The 12,653-nt window shown below is 52.8% G+C and overlaps 4 protein-coding genes across 4 annotated transcripts; 2 read left to right on the top strand and 2 right to left on the bottom strand.

The window, feature by feature from the left end:
• Positions 1-2,037: 2,037 nt before the first annotated feature.
• Positions 2,038-3,249, bottom strand: PtrM4_015120 (uncharacterized protein; the record flags this gene model as incomplete). The annotated part of the gene is made up of 3 exons (XM_066103167.1): positions 2,038-2,710; positions 2,758-2,878; positions 2,931-3,249. The coding sequence occupies 3 exons, from the start codon at positions 3,247-3,249 to the stop codon at positions 2,038-2,040; spliced, it is 1,113 nt and encodes a 370-aa protein (XP_065965369.1).
• A 1,935-nt stretch (positions 3,250-5,184) lies between these two features.
• On the bottom strand, positions 5,185-6,726 carry PtrM4_015110 (glutathione synthetase large chain; the record flags this gene model as incomplete). Its single annotated transcript, XM_001931422.1, has 1 exon — positions 5,185-6,726. One exon carries the CDS (start codon positions 6,724-6,726, stop codon positions 5,185-5,187), a length of 1,542 nt encoding a protein of 513 aa, XP_001931457.1.
• Positions 6,727-7,116: 390 nt separating this feature from the next.
• Positions 7,117-8,937, top strand: PtrM4_015100 (uncharacterized protein; the record flags this gene model as incomplete). Its single annotated transcript, XM_066103166.1, has 3 exons — positions 7,117-7,671; positions 7,789-8,022; positions 8,077-8,937. 3 exons carry the CDS (start codon positions 7,117-7,119, stop codon positions 8,935-8,937), a joined length of 1,650 nt encoding a protein of 549 aa, XP_065965368.1.
• Positions 8,938-10,237: 1,300 nt separating this feature from the next.
• On the top strand, positions 10,238-12,104 carry PtrM4_015090 (Aminotran-1-2 multi-domain protein; the record flags this gene model as incomplete). The annotated part of the gene is made up of 2 exons (XM_001931420.2): positions 10,238-10,574; positions 10,624-12,104. The coding sequence occupies 2 exons, from the start codon at positions 10,238-10,240 to the stop codon at positions 12,102-12,104; spliced, it is 1,818 nt and encodes a 605-aa protein (XP_001931455.1).
• Between the last annotated feature and the right edge of the window lie 549 nt (positions 12,105-12,653).

The following is a 12,653-nucleotide window of genomic DNA, read 5'->3' as shown; positions in this document are numbered from 1 at the left end:
CGTGACCTTGAACCCGTTGCCATCGTCCTGCCATATATTTACATTGGGACATGACCTTTTTTCATCAAATGTTATAATCAAGCATGCTTGTTAGCATTCGCCTGCAACTTCCTCATTGCCTCGCGATGCGCCTCCATCATGTGACCGCTACGCATCATGCTATCCATTTGGCTAGCCCGCTGTTGCTGCATAAGCTCGCGCTGCTGCTTCTCCATCTCCTTCTGTCTCTTCTCGTTCATCAGTGCAATGCGCTGCTGTTCGGCAAGGTTAACTGTTGGCTGCGAAGGCGTAGCATCGCGCATGTTATCGCGCCAGCCAGAGTACAGTTGCTCTCGCCTCTGGTCGGACTGAGAATTGCTCGTACGCCTGGGTTGATGTGAGTCAAAGCCTGCTGGCGCACCCTTGACCGCCCATGGCTTCGACTGCCACTTTTGCCCTGTCGAAGGTGGCGCTTTCCTCGGCGATGTTAGGGGGGACTCAATAGGTTGCTGTTGGAGCAATTGGCGGCGTTGTGCTAGTGTCATGTTTTCTTCGTCGCCCCGATCCGCTAGCGCCGAAGAGGAACGTGTTAGCGTTAGAGAAGACGCTCGGTTCTTGATCAGACTCTCACGTTTGCTGAGAAGTGTGTTGGAAGGAAGAGGGGAGAGAACATCGAGCCTGGTAGCAGAGCTAGATCGAGAAAGAGAGCCAACTGGCGGTGATTGTGTGTACGACATGCGGCGGGCAAGCGAAGTCTGCGAAGAATTCCTCTGAAGACCGTGGCTGCTGCTTCTCTTCTTGCTACCGGCGGACGACCTCGAGTCACGCCTGTTGGCAACGAGCGGTGCTGCTAGCTCATCACTGATCGGCGCAGGTAGTTCTTCCGATCCGTTTGCGAGCATCACTCCAGGCGATGAAGGCATGAACGTGTCTTCATAGTCGGGCTTTTCGGCAGACTCGAGATGCTTGGCCCATTCGTTTGTGCGGTAGGACAAGGCTACTTTGGACAATCTTTGTGGCAGGAGACCATCCTTCAGACTGCCGAATTGGGATCCACCTTGCTCTGTCTGTGAGCCCTGGGATTGAGCGACCGAACCGGAAGTCTTGGACTTCTTGTACACGCTGCTTGCCTCTGAACTGGAAATAAGATTCTTGGGGTCGGTACTGATAGTGAGGGATTGACGAGATACCGCAGCTTGTGGAAGTTTTCGCTCATCCTGTGCAACATCCGACGAGGCTTCGCTTGGTACGGTATCCGAATCTTGTCTGGCAATGCCCTCGGAGGCTAGCTCGTCGCGCCCGGTACCAATAGGGGATTGCGGTGGAGATAGCTCGCGTGCAGACAGTACATCAAGGTCATCATCCAGAGTGGCGGCGACTGAGGATGCACGATCATCCTCAACATCACGAGCTCCGGTCATAGCGGCTTGGCGCGCTCCGATGTCGTACGAGATACGTTGCCTCATGGCAGACACGTCGGAAATGCGCTTCGACATACGCCTCGCCTCGCTGGAGCCAGTCTCACTGTCGGGTACGGCCGAGACAGACATGTTGTCATCGTTGCTAAGCGAATCGTCTTCATTTGGAACTTTGAAAGGGAGTGGTACAACCGAAGGGGGTGGCGGAGGAACCGAGGGGCGAAGACTGCTTCTTTTGGTAAGCATCGGCCGTGGCACACCATCAGATGCAGGGGAGGTAGTTCCATCGCTGCGAGATCCAGAGACCGCATCGCCATGTTCGTTCGTGGTCGGGTTGCCTTCTGCGTCGATTTGCTGAATGGCATCATCGTTGAGAACGTTAACTGTGACAGTGGTGCCTGATTGCTTCTTGTTCCCACCGAGCTTCTTGATTCCCTTCCTCGGGCTTGCGAGCATTTCCATGCTGTCGTTGCGAGGCACTTCTTTCTCTTGGACGATAGCGGAGACCTTGGGGCTTTCAAGGGAAGATTGACTGCTTGAATCTTCTGGGTTCGGCCCATTACCATATGCGGCTTCCCATTGAGCACGTTCTTTCTGGAAGTTATCCTCGACCTTGCGGCCTCGTTCCTCCTCTTCACGGTCAAGATCCTGTTGCCTTTCCAGTTGCTGGGCAGCTGTCTTGGTGCGATGCTCCTTGACTATTTTCCAGACCCGCATCTGGGAGACGATGCCAGCAAGGGCGATGATGACTACACCAGCTAGTTCGGCCTTGATGTTTTTGGTTAATGGGTAAGTGGTTGTGTTCAATGGGAATATGTTGTCGTTGAGGTCTGCAAGAGTTAGTAATCGTCATATGGACGTGGTTTCTGCACTCACTCCAGATGTACAGCCAAAATTCCTTCCAGCCTGAGCCAGCCAAACAGTCTATACCGAGTATGGTAGCAGTGGCGCCTGAGAATGCGATGGATGCAATTAGACCGTAGTTGCGGGTGTAGTGACTGAAAGACAGCGAGTAGCCACCAGCAGTCATACATCCAATGAAGATTGCCCGACCGGTGCTGGAACTGATCAAGCCTCCCTCTTTGAGACTGAGGAACCACATGCTTAGGCAGAAACCACCAAGCAAGCAGCCAAAACCTTCACTGATGTCTGCAAAGACTAGCGATAGGATACCGAAAATGACACCGGTAAAGAATGCTGCAATGAAAAAAGCACCCTGGACCGCATTGGAGACGGGTGCGTTCATCAGGTAAACCACCAACACGGTGACGGCAAGAGCTGTCAGGTAGGCAGCAGATCCGAAGACATATACCCTGCCTTGAGTTAGATGACGTGCAAAGAAGGTTGGTGGTGCACATACATCTTCTTTTTGATGCCAATAATGGCATATGCTAAGCCGCTAAGCAGTAAAATTACGCCAGTGATGCCCATTGCGGGGGTAAGAGTGGGAACAATTGGTAGAGGGTTACCAGAAACCGGAGCTGTATTACTTGGTCAGTTTACTGTCGTTGTAGCTAGCGCGGGATGACTCACAGGTAGAGCTTGTTGGCGATGGTACGCCAGAAGCAGGTGTGGAAGGCGCATTGGTGTTAGTGGAAGGTGCTTCTGAAGGCTTCACTGATGAAGCAGGTGTCGACGACGGGGCATCAGACTCAATGCGCGATGAGGGTACTGCAGATGTGGAGGGAGTTGGTGCAGGTTGCTGAGACGCGGTGCCCTGGATTGGGGCGGGCGTTTCTTCAGCAGGGGGCTCGTCCTGGCGACGAACGGCAGCATGGGGAGCTGCGGTTGCTAATTGCAGACATAGAGCAAGGACGAGCAAGACAACGAGACAACGGTAAGAGAAGCGCATGGCGAAGGTGGAGAGAAGGTGTTCCTAGTGGTGGTGGTGGTGGACAAGTGCCATGGAAGGGAATATTACGATTACTGTGTTTGGCGAAGGAGAGATATGGTCCTGGCAAAAAAACACTTGGGCGGGAAGGCGCGAGTTCTGGAAGGGTGGCGATAGATAGGCGCACAAAGAAATACAGAAAGAACGACTAGTAGAGTTGGAGTGGGTGGAAGAGCAGTGACAAATTACCAATTGTGTAACGCGCGAATAGAAAGGAGTGTCGTCGGCACAAGGGCCAGTAATTGATGCAGAAGATGCTTGAAGGAATGCAGCAAACGTCGAGTTGAATGGGTCACGAAGGGTGCATATACCAGACGACAGGCCGTCGACATCGGGCGCCAGGGCCCTGATACGAGATCGACACAGGTCCCGCGAGGTGCAAAAAGCGAGGGGCTTAGCAGGCACGGCCCTGATCCTGCAATGACGAGGGAGCTGGGCCACGGATCTCGCGGCGCCAGAAACGGCGTGCTTTTTCGGGGTCATCCATACTGCGATTGGTGTGGTCCGGTCCTTGGACGGTGTTTAATTTTAAGATTGCCATGTTAGTTACCAGTCAATCCATCGACTACTGGACGATAGGATACGCGAGGAACGCCTCCAAGAAGTTAAATAGCACGAAAAGGAAAGGCATGTATACGGTACGGATGACCAGATGCAGCACTGACACGCAAAGGTGGTTTAAACGCTGTCTGGAGCCGGATGTCTGTTCTCTGGCTGACCTGGTCGTAGCACCATTGTGGGGGCTTGCGCTTGGGTTATGGGTTCCAAGCCGTTGGGTGTCCCTATGCGAGACGAATCATGACTTTCCACACCTACAGTAGCTGAGCGTGGATGTGTGCGAGCGGACAAAGCCATGGCTGCCGTCGCGATAGGAGGTGTTGGAGGAAGACGCGCCGCGTAGCGCTTAACTCAAGTTACAGTACTCATAAGGCTGCTCCTCGGACCGTCAGGGTTACGCTACCCGCTCTGCATAAACAAACTCCACATGGAAGCTCCTCACATAATACCACAGAGTAAGTATGTACAAGACGTCGCGTTGCTGCCGCCGCAGTAGTTCCGCAAGGTTTGCGCCCCCCGAACTCTCAACACGCTTCAATACACACTTTGCTGCTCTGCGTGTGAAAAGAAATCAAATCGGCCTCCCCACGGCGCGTCGTCGCGACAACATAGTCTTGTCCGAAAAGGGATACGCACGTCGCCTTGGCACAGATCAATGGAACCGACGCCTGCGCCTGATCTGCTGCGAGCCGTGCGAGTTTCCCGAGAATCCACCATGCAGACCTCTGCAGCCATGTGTGCTCATCACCGTGCGCTGACAGCTGCCCCGGGGCCGAGCCAGCTGCCACCACCTGTCGCGGGTTTCATCACTTGCCCGTACAGACGTCAGCTCTCATGCCGTCGTCGTCTACCTTGCATACTGACTCATTGTTGTTTCGGCTTCAGGATGCCATCGCATACATAGCCTCTTCCCTCCATTTGTCGCATCCTGCTGCTCGGATAAGACCGCTCTTGGATGCTGATCATGGCACCACCCTGGCCCGGCGTTCTTCCCAAACCTTGGTGGGTCTATTAAGATTGGCAATACAGGCGAACCATGTCTGGATTGTTACACACTGAAAACTCATTTTTCGTCCATGGTTAAACAAACACTCAATTCGTTGCAAGGCGCTCATATTCATCTATGGATTCACTTTTGCCCAACTAGCCATATCAGTCGTGGCCGCGGCGTCGCGACTGCTGGCGCCACCGCCCATCAATGGTGCAACACATCCGGTTGGGCGTTCGTCCGTGACTCGAGTGTGATAGCCTTCCGATCACCGTTTACCCGGACACGGGCGCGCTCCAACCCGGTAGCTGTAGCGAGTCACGTTCTGACGTTCAACGGTGCCCTCACCCTCAACCGACCAAGCAACAGCTGTCAACTGCTCCGAATCCCGCAGCTACACCTCCCTCTTCGCTCTGATCGCCTTTGGTGCGGAGAAGGTAGCCTGCCTCCCAGTTCTCCAGTATCTTACCCCTATTCTCGTCTCCGCCTCCGTCCCTCCAAAGGCAGACGCCATACACACCAAGTTCGCAGATGACGCCACCCTTTTGTATTTCCCCATTCCGGAGAATGGCGTTTTGTAGTGGAGGCGGCTCGATCATCTCCATCAGGATGTATGCTGGCCAATGCGTCTCGGGGAGCTTCTGCAAGAATGGGGGAATGGCTTTCCGATAGACATTGTTACCACCTCCCTCGCGTTGGGGCTTCAGCACGTACTTGGTGGCTGAAGAGGCATTGGTTGCGAGCTTCCTTGCTTCTCTGCCAGCCTCACTATCATCTAGCGGGTAAATGGGTGCAAAGGTCTCGAGCACTCGAGAAGCCACCTGATCATCGGGAAGGAAGCGCTTCAGGTGTGGCGAGTGCGGTGTTGCGAGTACTTGTTGAACCTTTTTGCAGCCCGCGAGGTGGGTCAGAATGCTCGGACACTTGATAGCGCGGCTTTTCTCGAGCTGAAGCCGGGCCGTCCAGTCTTCGCCCTTCGGGTAATCATCCGGAGAGTAGCCCGCCCGAAAGTAGATCGTTGTAATCTCGTAAGGTGTTGAAGACGAGTTGGGTGGTGTGTAGATCAGTGTACGATCAGCGTCAAGTTGGGTGTGCGACAATGTCTCGCCGAACGGTAATCGGAACGAACGGACTCCGTTCTCCAGCAGGGCGTATTCGAGGTGTCTTTGATCGAAGACGTTCCTCTCTGGGTCTTGCACGACAAATAGTACACACATAGGGTGGCCAGTGCGCGATGTTCCGTATGCCTTGTGAGCTGCGGCGAGACCTTTCGCAAGGGATGAAGCAGATTTGCTCACTTCCAGAGCGGCTTCCTTGATGATAGATGATGTTGACTTGGGATAAGCGTCAATAGTGAGTAAGAACTTGTGCAACGCCGAGACCTGGGCGGACAGTCCTCCGAACGAAGAGGCAATAGTGTTGAACTCAACCTGCTTCAATCCAGACGACAGATGGGTCGGCGAGGGATCTTGGTGAACCATGTAGTCTGAGCGGAATAGACCCAGGGAGAGGTCTTGGACATAGCCGTCCTTTTTAACTTCGAGATGCGTCTGCCAGAGCTTTGCAACAAAGTCGTCAACACCCACAAGCTCCTCAACAATGCTCTTTAGCCATGCCTCGTCTCTTGCGATTGCTGCATAAAGTTCGTTATAAGCCTTTTGTATAGAAAGTCCTTGCTCAAAACAAGAACGTGGAAAGAGACTTGGAAACAACGTGACCGGCGCCGTGCTTGCAAGCACACCCGAAGGATCCTGCGATGGCCGGACAAACGACGGAGCTGGGCGTACTGCCAAGCCATGGGCTATTGACCAGTCCTTGAGGTTCGATAACAGGTATTGTTCCTCTTGAGGAGATAGTTCTGGAGGGTAATCGGCATACGATACTGGAGTCATGATTGCGGACTGTTGGTCTGTTGTGGAAGATTTGGATCGATCACATAATAGAGACTTACAAATGCCTTCCGCGCTAAAGCGATTGCCTCATCCACTGCCCCGCTGAAGACTGGCGCCTGCCTGCTTACCTTTTGTTACAACCCTGATCCACCTTTACTTGAGTCTTGTAAGATGAAACGATATTGAACTGTGCAGGCTCTCGAGAGAAGACCAATCGATGCATGTTTTTGCCCCTCCTCGCGCCATCACGTGATAGCGTGCGCGCTCAATCAAGATGTTGGGTTTCGGGCGCCTGCACGCTAGCCGCATCCCACAACTCGCTCGGGCGTCTGCATCGTGCTGCCACACCTACATGCATTCATACACATCCTAATACCACTTACCGAAACAATGCCTGTCAGTGACCCTTTGTCCTGGACAGTGGACCAACTCGTTGCCGAAATCTGCCACTCAGCTGTGCTGTACCAGGCTGCAGGGGTCTCCGTCGCCAATATTCCCGATGGCGCCGCGCTTGAGAAACAACTGAGAGCGAGGGAAATTACGGGAAGGGAATTCCTGAACTTGTTTGACAGGTCCGAAATAGCAGTCAAAAATGCGCTCAACATAGCTAGCCTAAGTCAACGGTTGGCTCTAGTGAATGTGTCTGACCTACTCCGATCGCGATCTTACACACATGACCAACAAGCAGCCACAGCGGGCGTCAAGTCGCTCAATATAAGCAGAGAAAGTCGTCCTGAACTCCCCGGCCCATCTGATCACACTGCCAATGGACGCAAGCGGAAAAAAGTCACGCCCGTAACGACTGCGCCGGTGCCTAAGAGGCCTCAAGCTGTCCAAACGTATGTTGCAGGACCAAGCGCAGGATTTCTCCCAGATGCATCAGCCGACAAAGAAAGCTGGAGCCATCTACTACGATGGGAAAATGAAGCAGCCACCGACGACATTGTAGACCTTGCCGCCGAGGAATACCAGGAAGAAGAAGATGAAGAAGATGAAGAGCTACCGGAAGAAGAAGAGGATGTAGAAGAAGCACCCTGTCCGAGTAAATTGAGCCAAAATCAGGTCGTCGATATCATTAATGAGCGTATTGAGTTTTATACCACTTCCTGGAAGCCTAACAAAGGCGCTGCCCGGGGGGAGGAAATAGATTACGACACCGTGCGCATGTGGGAAGAAGCAGAAGCATCGGGACAAAGGAAAGCTCTGGTACAGAAGTATAATATGGATCATACCTATTTTAGACAGAGACTTGACACGTTGTGTGACGAGATTGTAAAGTTTCCAGGACGCAATGCGGTAAGTGAATATCATCATAAGTACACGAGGACCACTCCTAACAGTCACTCGTAGGAACAAGTACGTCGCCAGTGCTGCAATCTCGAGGTGACTGTTGAGTCTATGGAACTTGCTGGCTGGCTCCGAGATATCTATAGCCTGTCGCCTGTCGTAAACAGCGACGAGGAGCTTCAAGACGAACCACAGCCAAATGACCATTCTCCAGTACAGCAACCGCATCCTGGTGCTTCTATGAAGATTATTGATCTTAGTTCACCATCGCCACAATCTGAGATCGAAGAAGAAATGGCCGGGAAAGTCTTAGAATTCCGGAGACAGTTGTCCATACCAGACTTAGTCATTGCTGACAGCGCGGAGCCAGCCATCATGCCAACCTACTCTGAAGTGGTCCCAACACGCACTCCTATTAATCATGGAGACGAGCCCGAACATGCCTCAATCGGCACAGTACGCCGCTGGCTATGGACAGACCTGATGGAGCATCTTGATCGCAAGCGTGTGGTTTCGAAAGCAATATTCGAATTGAGAGTGGATGACCGTGAACTAATCCGCAATCGAGTCTGGCGGGTTGGAAAGATCGCTACTATTCGAGAAATTGCAGCATGCGTTGAGATGCTGTGGAGAGGCGAGACAAAGCTCCGAGGCGTGCTTCCGCGAGACATGCCGAAAATCTTGGTCGTGACCGATCTTTTCTTGTCCTGGTGGTTTTGCCGTAACTACTTTAAAGGACCTAAAGCACCTAAAGAGGAGCTGGCAGAGTTGAAGCTCTGCATCGAAGACGGCTCAGCTGAGATGACAACTTTTTACGACTACGTGCATACCGTCATGGGGACAACCTTTAGCGAAGAAGCTCTACAGCACCCTGAACGACCATCACAGGCAAAGATTATCGAAATTTCAGACGATGATGACTGACGTGAGTCAATGCCCATGCTTGTTGGACACCGTCGTGAACGGCGCGTCCTGCAAGCGTGGTTTGTCATACGAGCTGATCTAGGCACCATGCGGAGGTGCGCTAGAAAAAAACCATTGCGGCATATGGATGCCGAACAAGAGAATAGCAAGTCATTTACGGCACATGTCGGCAATGTCTTTCGAATGTTGGGTTGTGCGTTACGAAGAGCTTACATTTTCCCCTAGTCGACGACCCAAGCTACTTGGGGGTAGTCTATGGACCCTCAAAACACAAGCTCCTTGGCCACAGAAAGATTAGCAGGTGGCAAGGCACAGTGTGGGGCCGGAGGCTTAGAAAATGCGCCGTGTTACCCCAAGGATCATTACTGTTCGTGTGTTACAGAAAAGAAGGAGCGGTTTCGTCCGTGGGCTCTGGTGGGTTAGTCCTAATTGCTAGGTACAGGTCAGCACCCACCAAACAATTTGGTAAGTAGCTATACGACACCATTAATATAAAACCAACTTTGACAATGTCTGTAGTATTACGGCGCGTGAACAAGTGAAAGTTCACTCAGGTTTTCTAGAACAGATGGTGCTGTTCAATCCAACTGTGAATACCCCGCTTATGAAGGATGTAGAGGCCTGGTCTCTAAAAAGCAAGTAACGAGTGGCGGAAAGGCGGGGTGCGTTAGTATCGCGACCTGAAGACGTTCACCGAGGTAGGCACAAAAGTCGATTGGCTTACATGCTACCAGTATATGTGTCGTGTGCTCTTTACGGATGTCGTGGTGATGTTCGGGTTGGACGTCTGACAGGTTGTGTACCACACATTTCCGACACCACTCCCTGCACCCCTCACGCATGGAAGCCTTCGACAAGATATATGATCTTGGTTGGCAGATACAAAGCCATGTTTTCAGCTGTTTGAAAAGTCTTTGACATACCTAGGTACTGTGAAGAATACCAGGGTCAAACATGGTACGGACAAGAATCCCCTCAACTCTTCTGTGAATTACGCTTGGAATCCTTCAAAGCCACGGGATTCGGATGATGCGCTTACTCTCCGCGCGAGTAACGCTTATTGTCCTGGCGCTGCTGAGTAGTATATATGAGCCAATCATGACGACTCCATTTGATGCCGACGCCGGCAAACTAGGGTCCGCGCTATTACCGCATGTACCTTCTGGACTTGTGTTCGAACACATTTTCCAAACCATCCTTCTCCCATATCTCCTACCCCGACACCCAGCTTGTTTCTAGTATCCTGATTTCACACACGCTTCGAATTCCACACGCCGTGCAAGTGACCGACTATCCCACCATGGAGGCTCTTTTGCGCCAATCCAAGTCCATGTGCCCGTTTCTTCACAAGACGTCACCCGCCACTCTCCGATCGCTTTCTACGACCACCGCTGCTGCGCGTCCTGAAGTGTCGCCGGGGGCTGGCAGCATGTCGAACCTCCAAGTTCTCGCCCGCCGATGCCCAATCATGGGCAAGGCGCTTGCTGTACAAAACACACGCAATGGCAACAACGCTTTGGCAGGCGCTTTCGGCGGTGTGCGTGCGTACCACTCACGCGTAAACCGAGCCCGTTTGCATACGACGGCATCCAAGGAAGCGAAGGTCATCGATATGCAGAGCCTGGGAGGCGACAAGAGTACGAGAGGTTGCGCTGCATTGCGATTTCAGACACTGACTACCTGCAGGCTCCGATCCAAAGCCTGCCTCATCTGCCCCGAGGGCTAGGGGCTTCGATTACGAAGGCTTCTACAAAAACGAACTGGATAAAAAACACAAGGACAAGTCTTACCGATACTTCAACAACATCAATCGTTTGGCCAAAGAATTTCCCCGCGCCCACAAGGAGTCGGTTGAGGACAAGGTGACGGTTTGGTGCTCCAACGACTACCTCGGCATGGGCCGCAACCCGCAGGTGCTCAAGTCCATGCACGAGACCTTGGACAACTACGGGGCTGGCGCCGGAGGCACTAGAAACATCTCCGGACATAATCAGCACGCAGTAGCACTGGAAGATACTATCGCGAAGCTTCACTCCAAGGAGGCTGCCCTCGTATTCTCCTCGTGTTATGTGGCCAACGATGCAACACTTGCAACGCTCGGCAGTAAACTGCCCAATTGCGTCATTCTCTCCGACAGCCTGAACCACGCCTCGATGATCCAGGGTATTCGTCACTCTGGCGCGAAGAAAATCGTCTTCAAGCACAACGATGTCGCAGATCTCGAGGCCAAGCTACAATCGATTCCGGCAGAGTACCCCAAGATCATTGCCTTTGAGAGTGTATATAGCATGTGCGGCTCAATCGGTCCTATCGAACAGATCTGTGACCTCGCTGAGAAGTACGGGGCCATTACCTTTTTGGATGAAGTTCACGCTGTAGGCATGTACGGACCACACGGCGCTGGTGTGGCCGAGCACCTCGATTATGAAGCCCACAAGGCGGGCCGACCCCAGGGCACCATCCAGGACCGCGTAGACATCATCACTGGCACTCTCGGAAAGGCATATGGTTGTGTTGGTGGCTACATTGCGGGCTCTACCAAGCTGGTTGATACCATCAGATCTCTGGCTCCCGGTTTCATCTTCACTACATCACTCCCACCTGCCACTATGGCTGGTGCCAAAACTGCCATTGAGTACCAGGTCAACTACCTGGGCGACAGGCGCCTTCAACAGCTGCACACTCGTGCGGTGAAGGATGCTTTGAATGAAAAAGACATACCCGTGATGCCCAACCCCAGTCACATAGTGCCTGTCCTTGTTGGAAACGCCGAGGTAGCCAAGAAGGCGTCTGACCTTCTCCTAGAAGACTGGGGCATCTACGTCCAAGCCATTAACTACCCCACTGTTCCTGTAGGCCAGGAGCGTCTCCGTATCACACCTACACCTGGCCACATCCGTGAGTACCGCGACCACTTGGTCGAAGCTGTCGACGCCGTTTGGACGCAGCTGGGCATTAAGCGTACCAGTGAGTGGGCTGCCGAGGGCGGCTTCATTGGCGTTGGCGAAGCTGGAAAAGCGGAAGAAGCACCCCTTTGGACAGACGAGCAGCTTGGGCTGAAAGAAGTGATCAATGAGATGAAGGCAGGCCAAGGCGCAACTGGCGTGCTCGAGGCCATTCTGGAGAATGAGCGCAAGGCCACGGCCCAGGCTGTTGCCGCCGCCTAAACAGACTTACAAAGTGTGCATGTTACTGGTGTGAAGGGTCTGGTCGCTCCTTTATTCTTAAGACCTATTTATGTAGCTTGATAAAGCGTGCAATAGCGCAGCGAATTCATCCATTGTTCCTGCCCAACAGGTGGTGACGGATAGCATTGTATTGTGACGTAGACGTCATTGAATGTAGACATGTTGTATGGTACCCTATTTCGCGTGTTATTGTAGTCAGATCGTATCCAGTGAAAGTGAAGGTGTGTGATGAATGAAAGCTGCCGGTTCGGGCCATGGACGCTAACTAGGACGTTAGTCCGAGCTCCTTCCTTGCACTGAGCCTCATCACTGGAACTTCGAGACACGCTCGCATCACCAACCTGCGCTTGCCCGCAACGCGAATCTCCCCATTCCGTACGGCCCGCGCCATCTAATCGCAGTCGTTGCCAGTCGCTCACTGTCTACTGACTGCATACGGCGACCAAACACGACTAACACCCTAAAGTAATCTTTGAGCAGCAACCGCATGCTCCCCACACATTCTATCAACCTCAAACTCGCGCCGGT

Source organism: Pyrenophora tritici-repentis, chromosome 1 (genome assembly GCF_003171515.1).
Source record: "Pyrenophora tritici-repentis strain M4 chromosome 1, whole genome shotgun sequence".
Classification (NCBI taxonomy): domain Eukaryota; kingdom Fungi; phylum Ascomycota; class Dothideomycetes; order Pleosporales; family Pleosporaceae; genus Pyrenophora; species Pyrenophora tritici-repentis.
The sequence above is the reverse complement of the archived record's forward strand: the minus strand, read 5'-3'. Positions and strand labels throughout refer to the sequence as shown.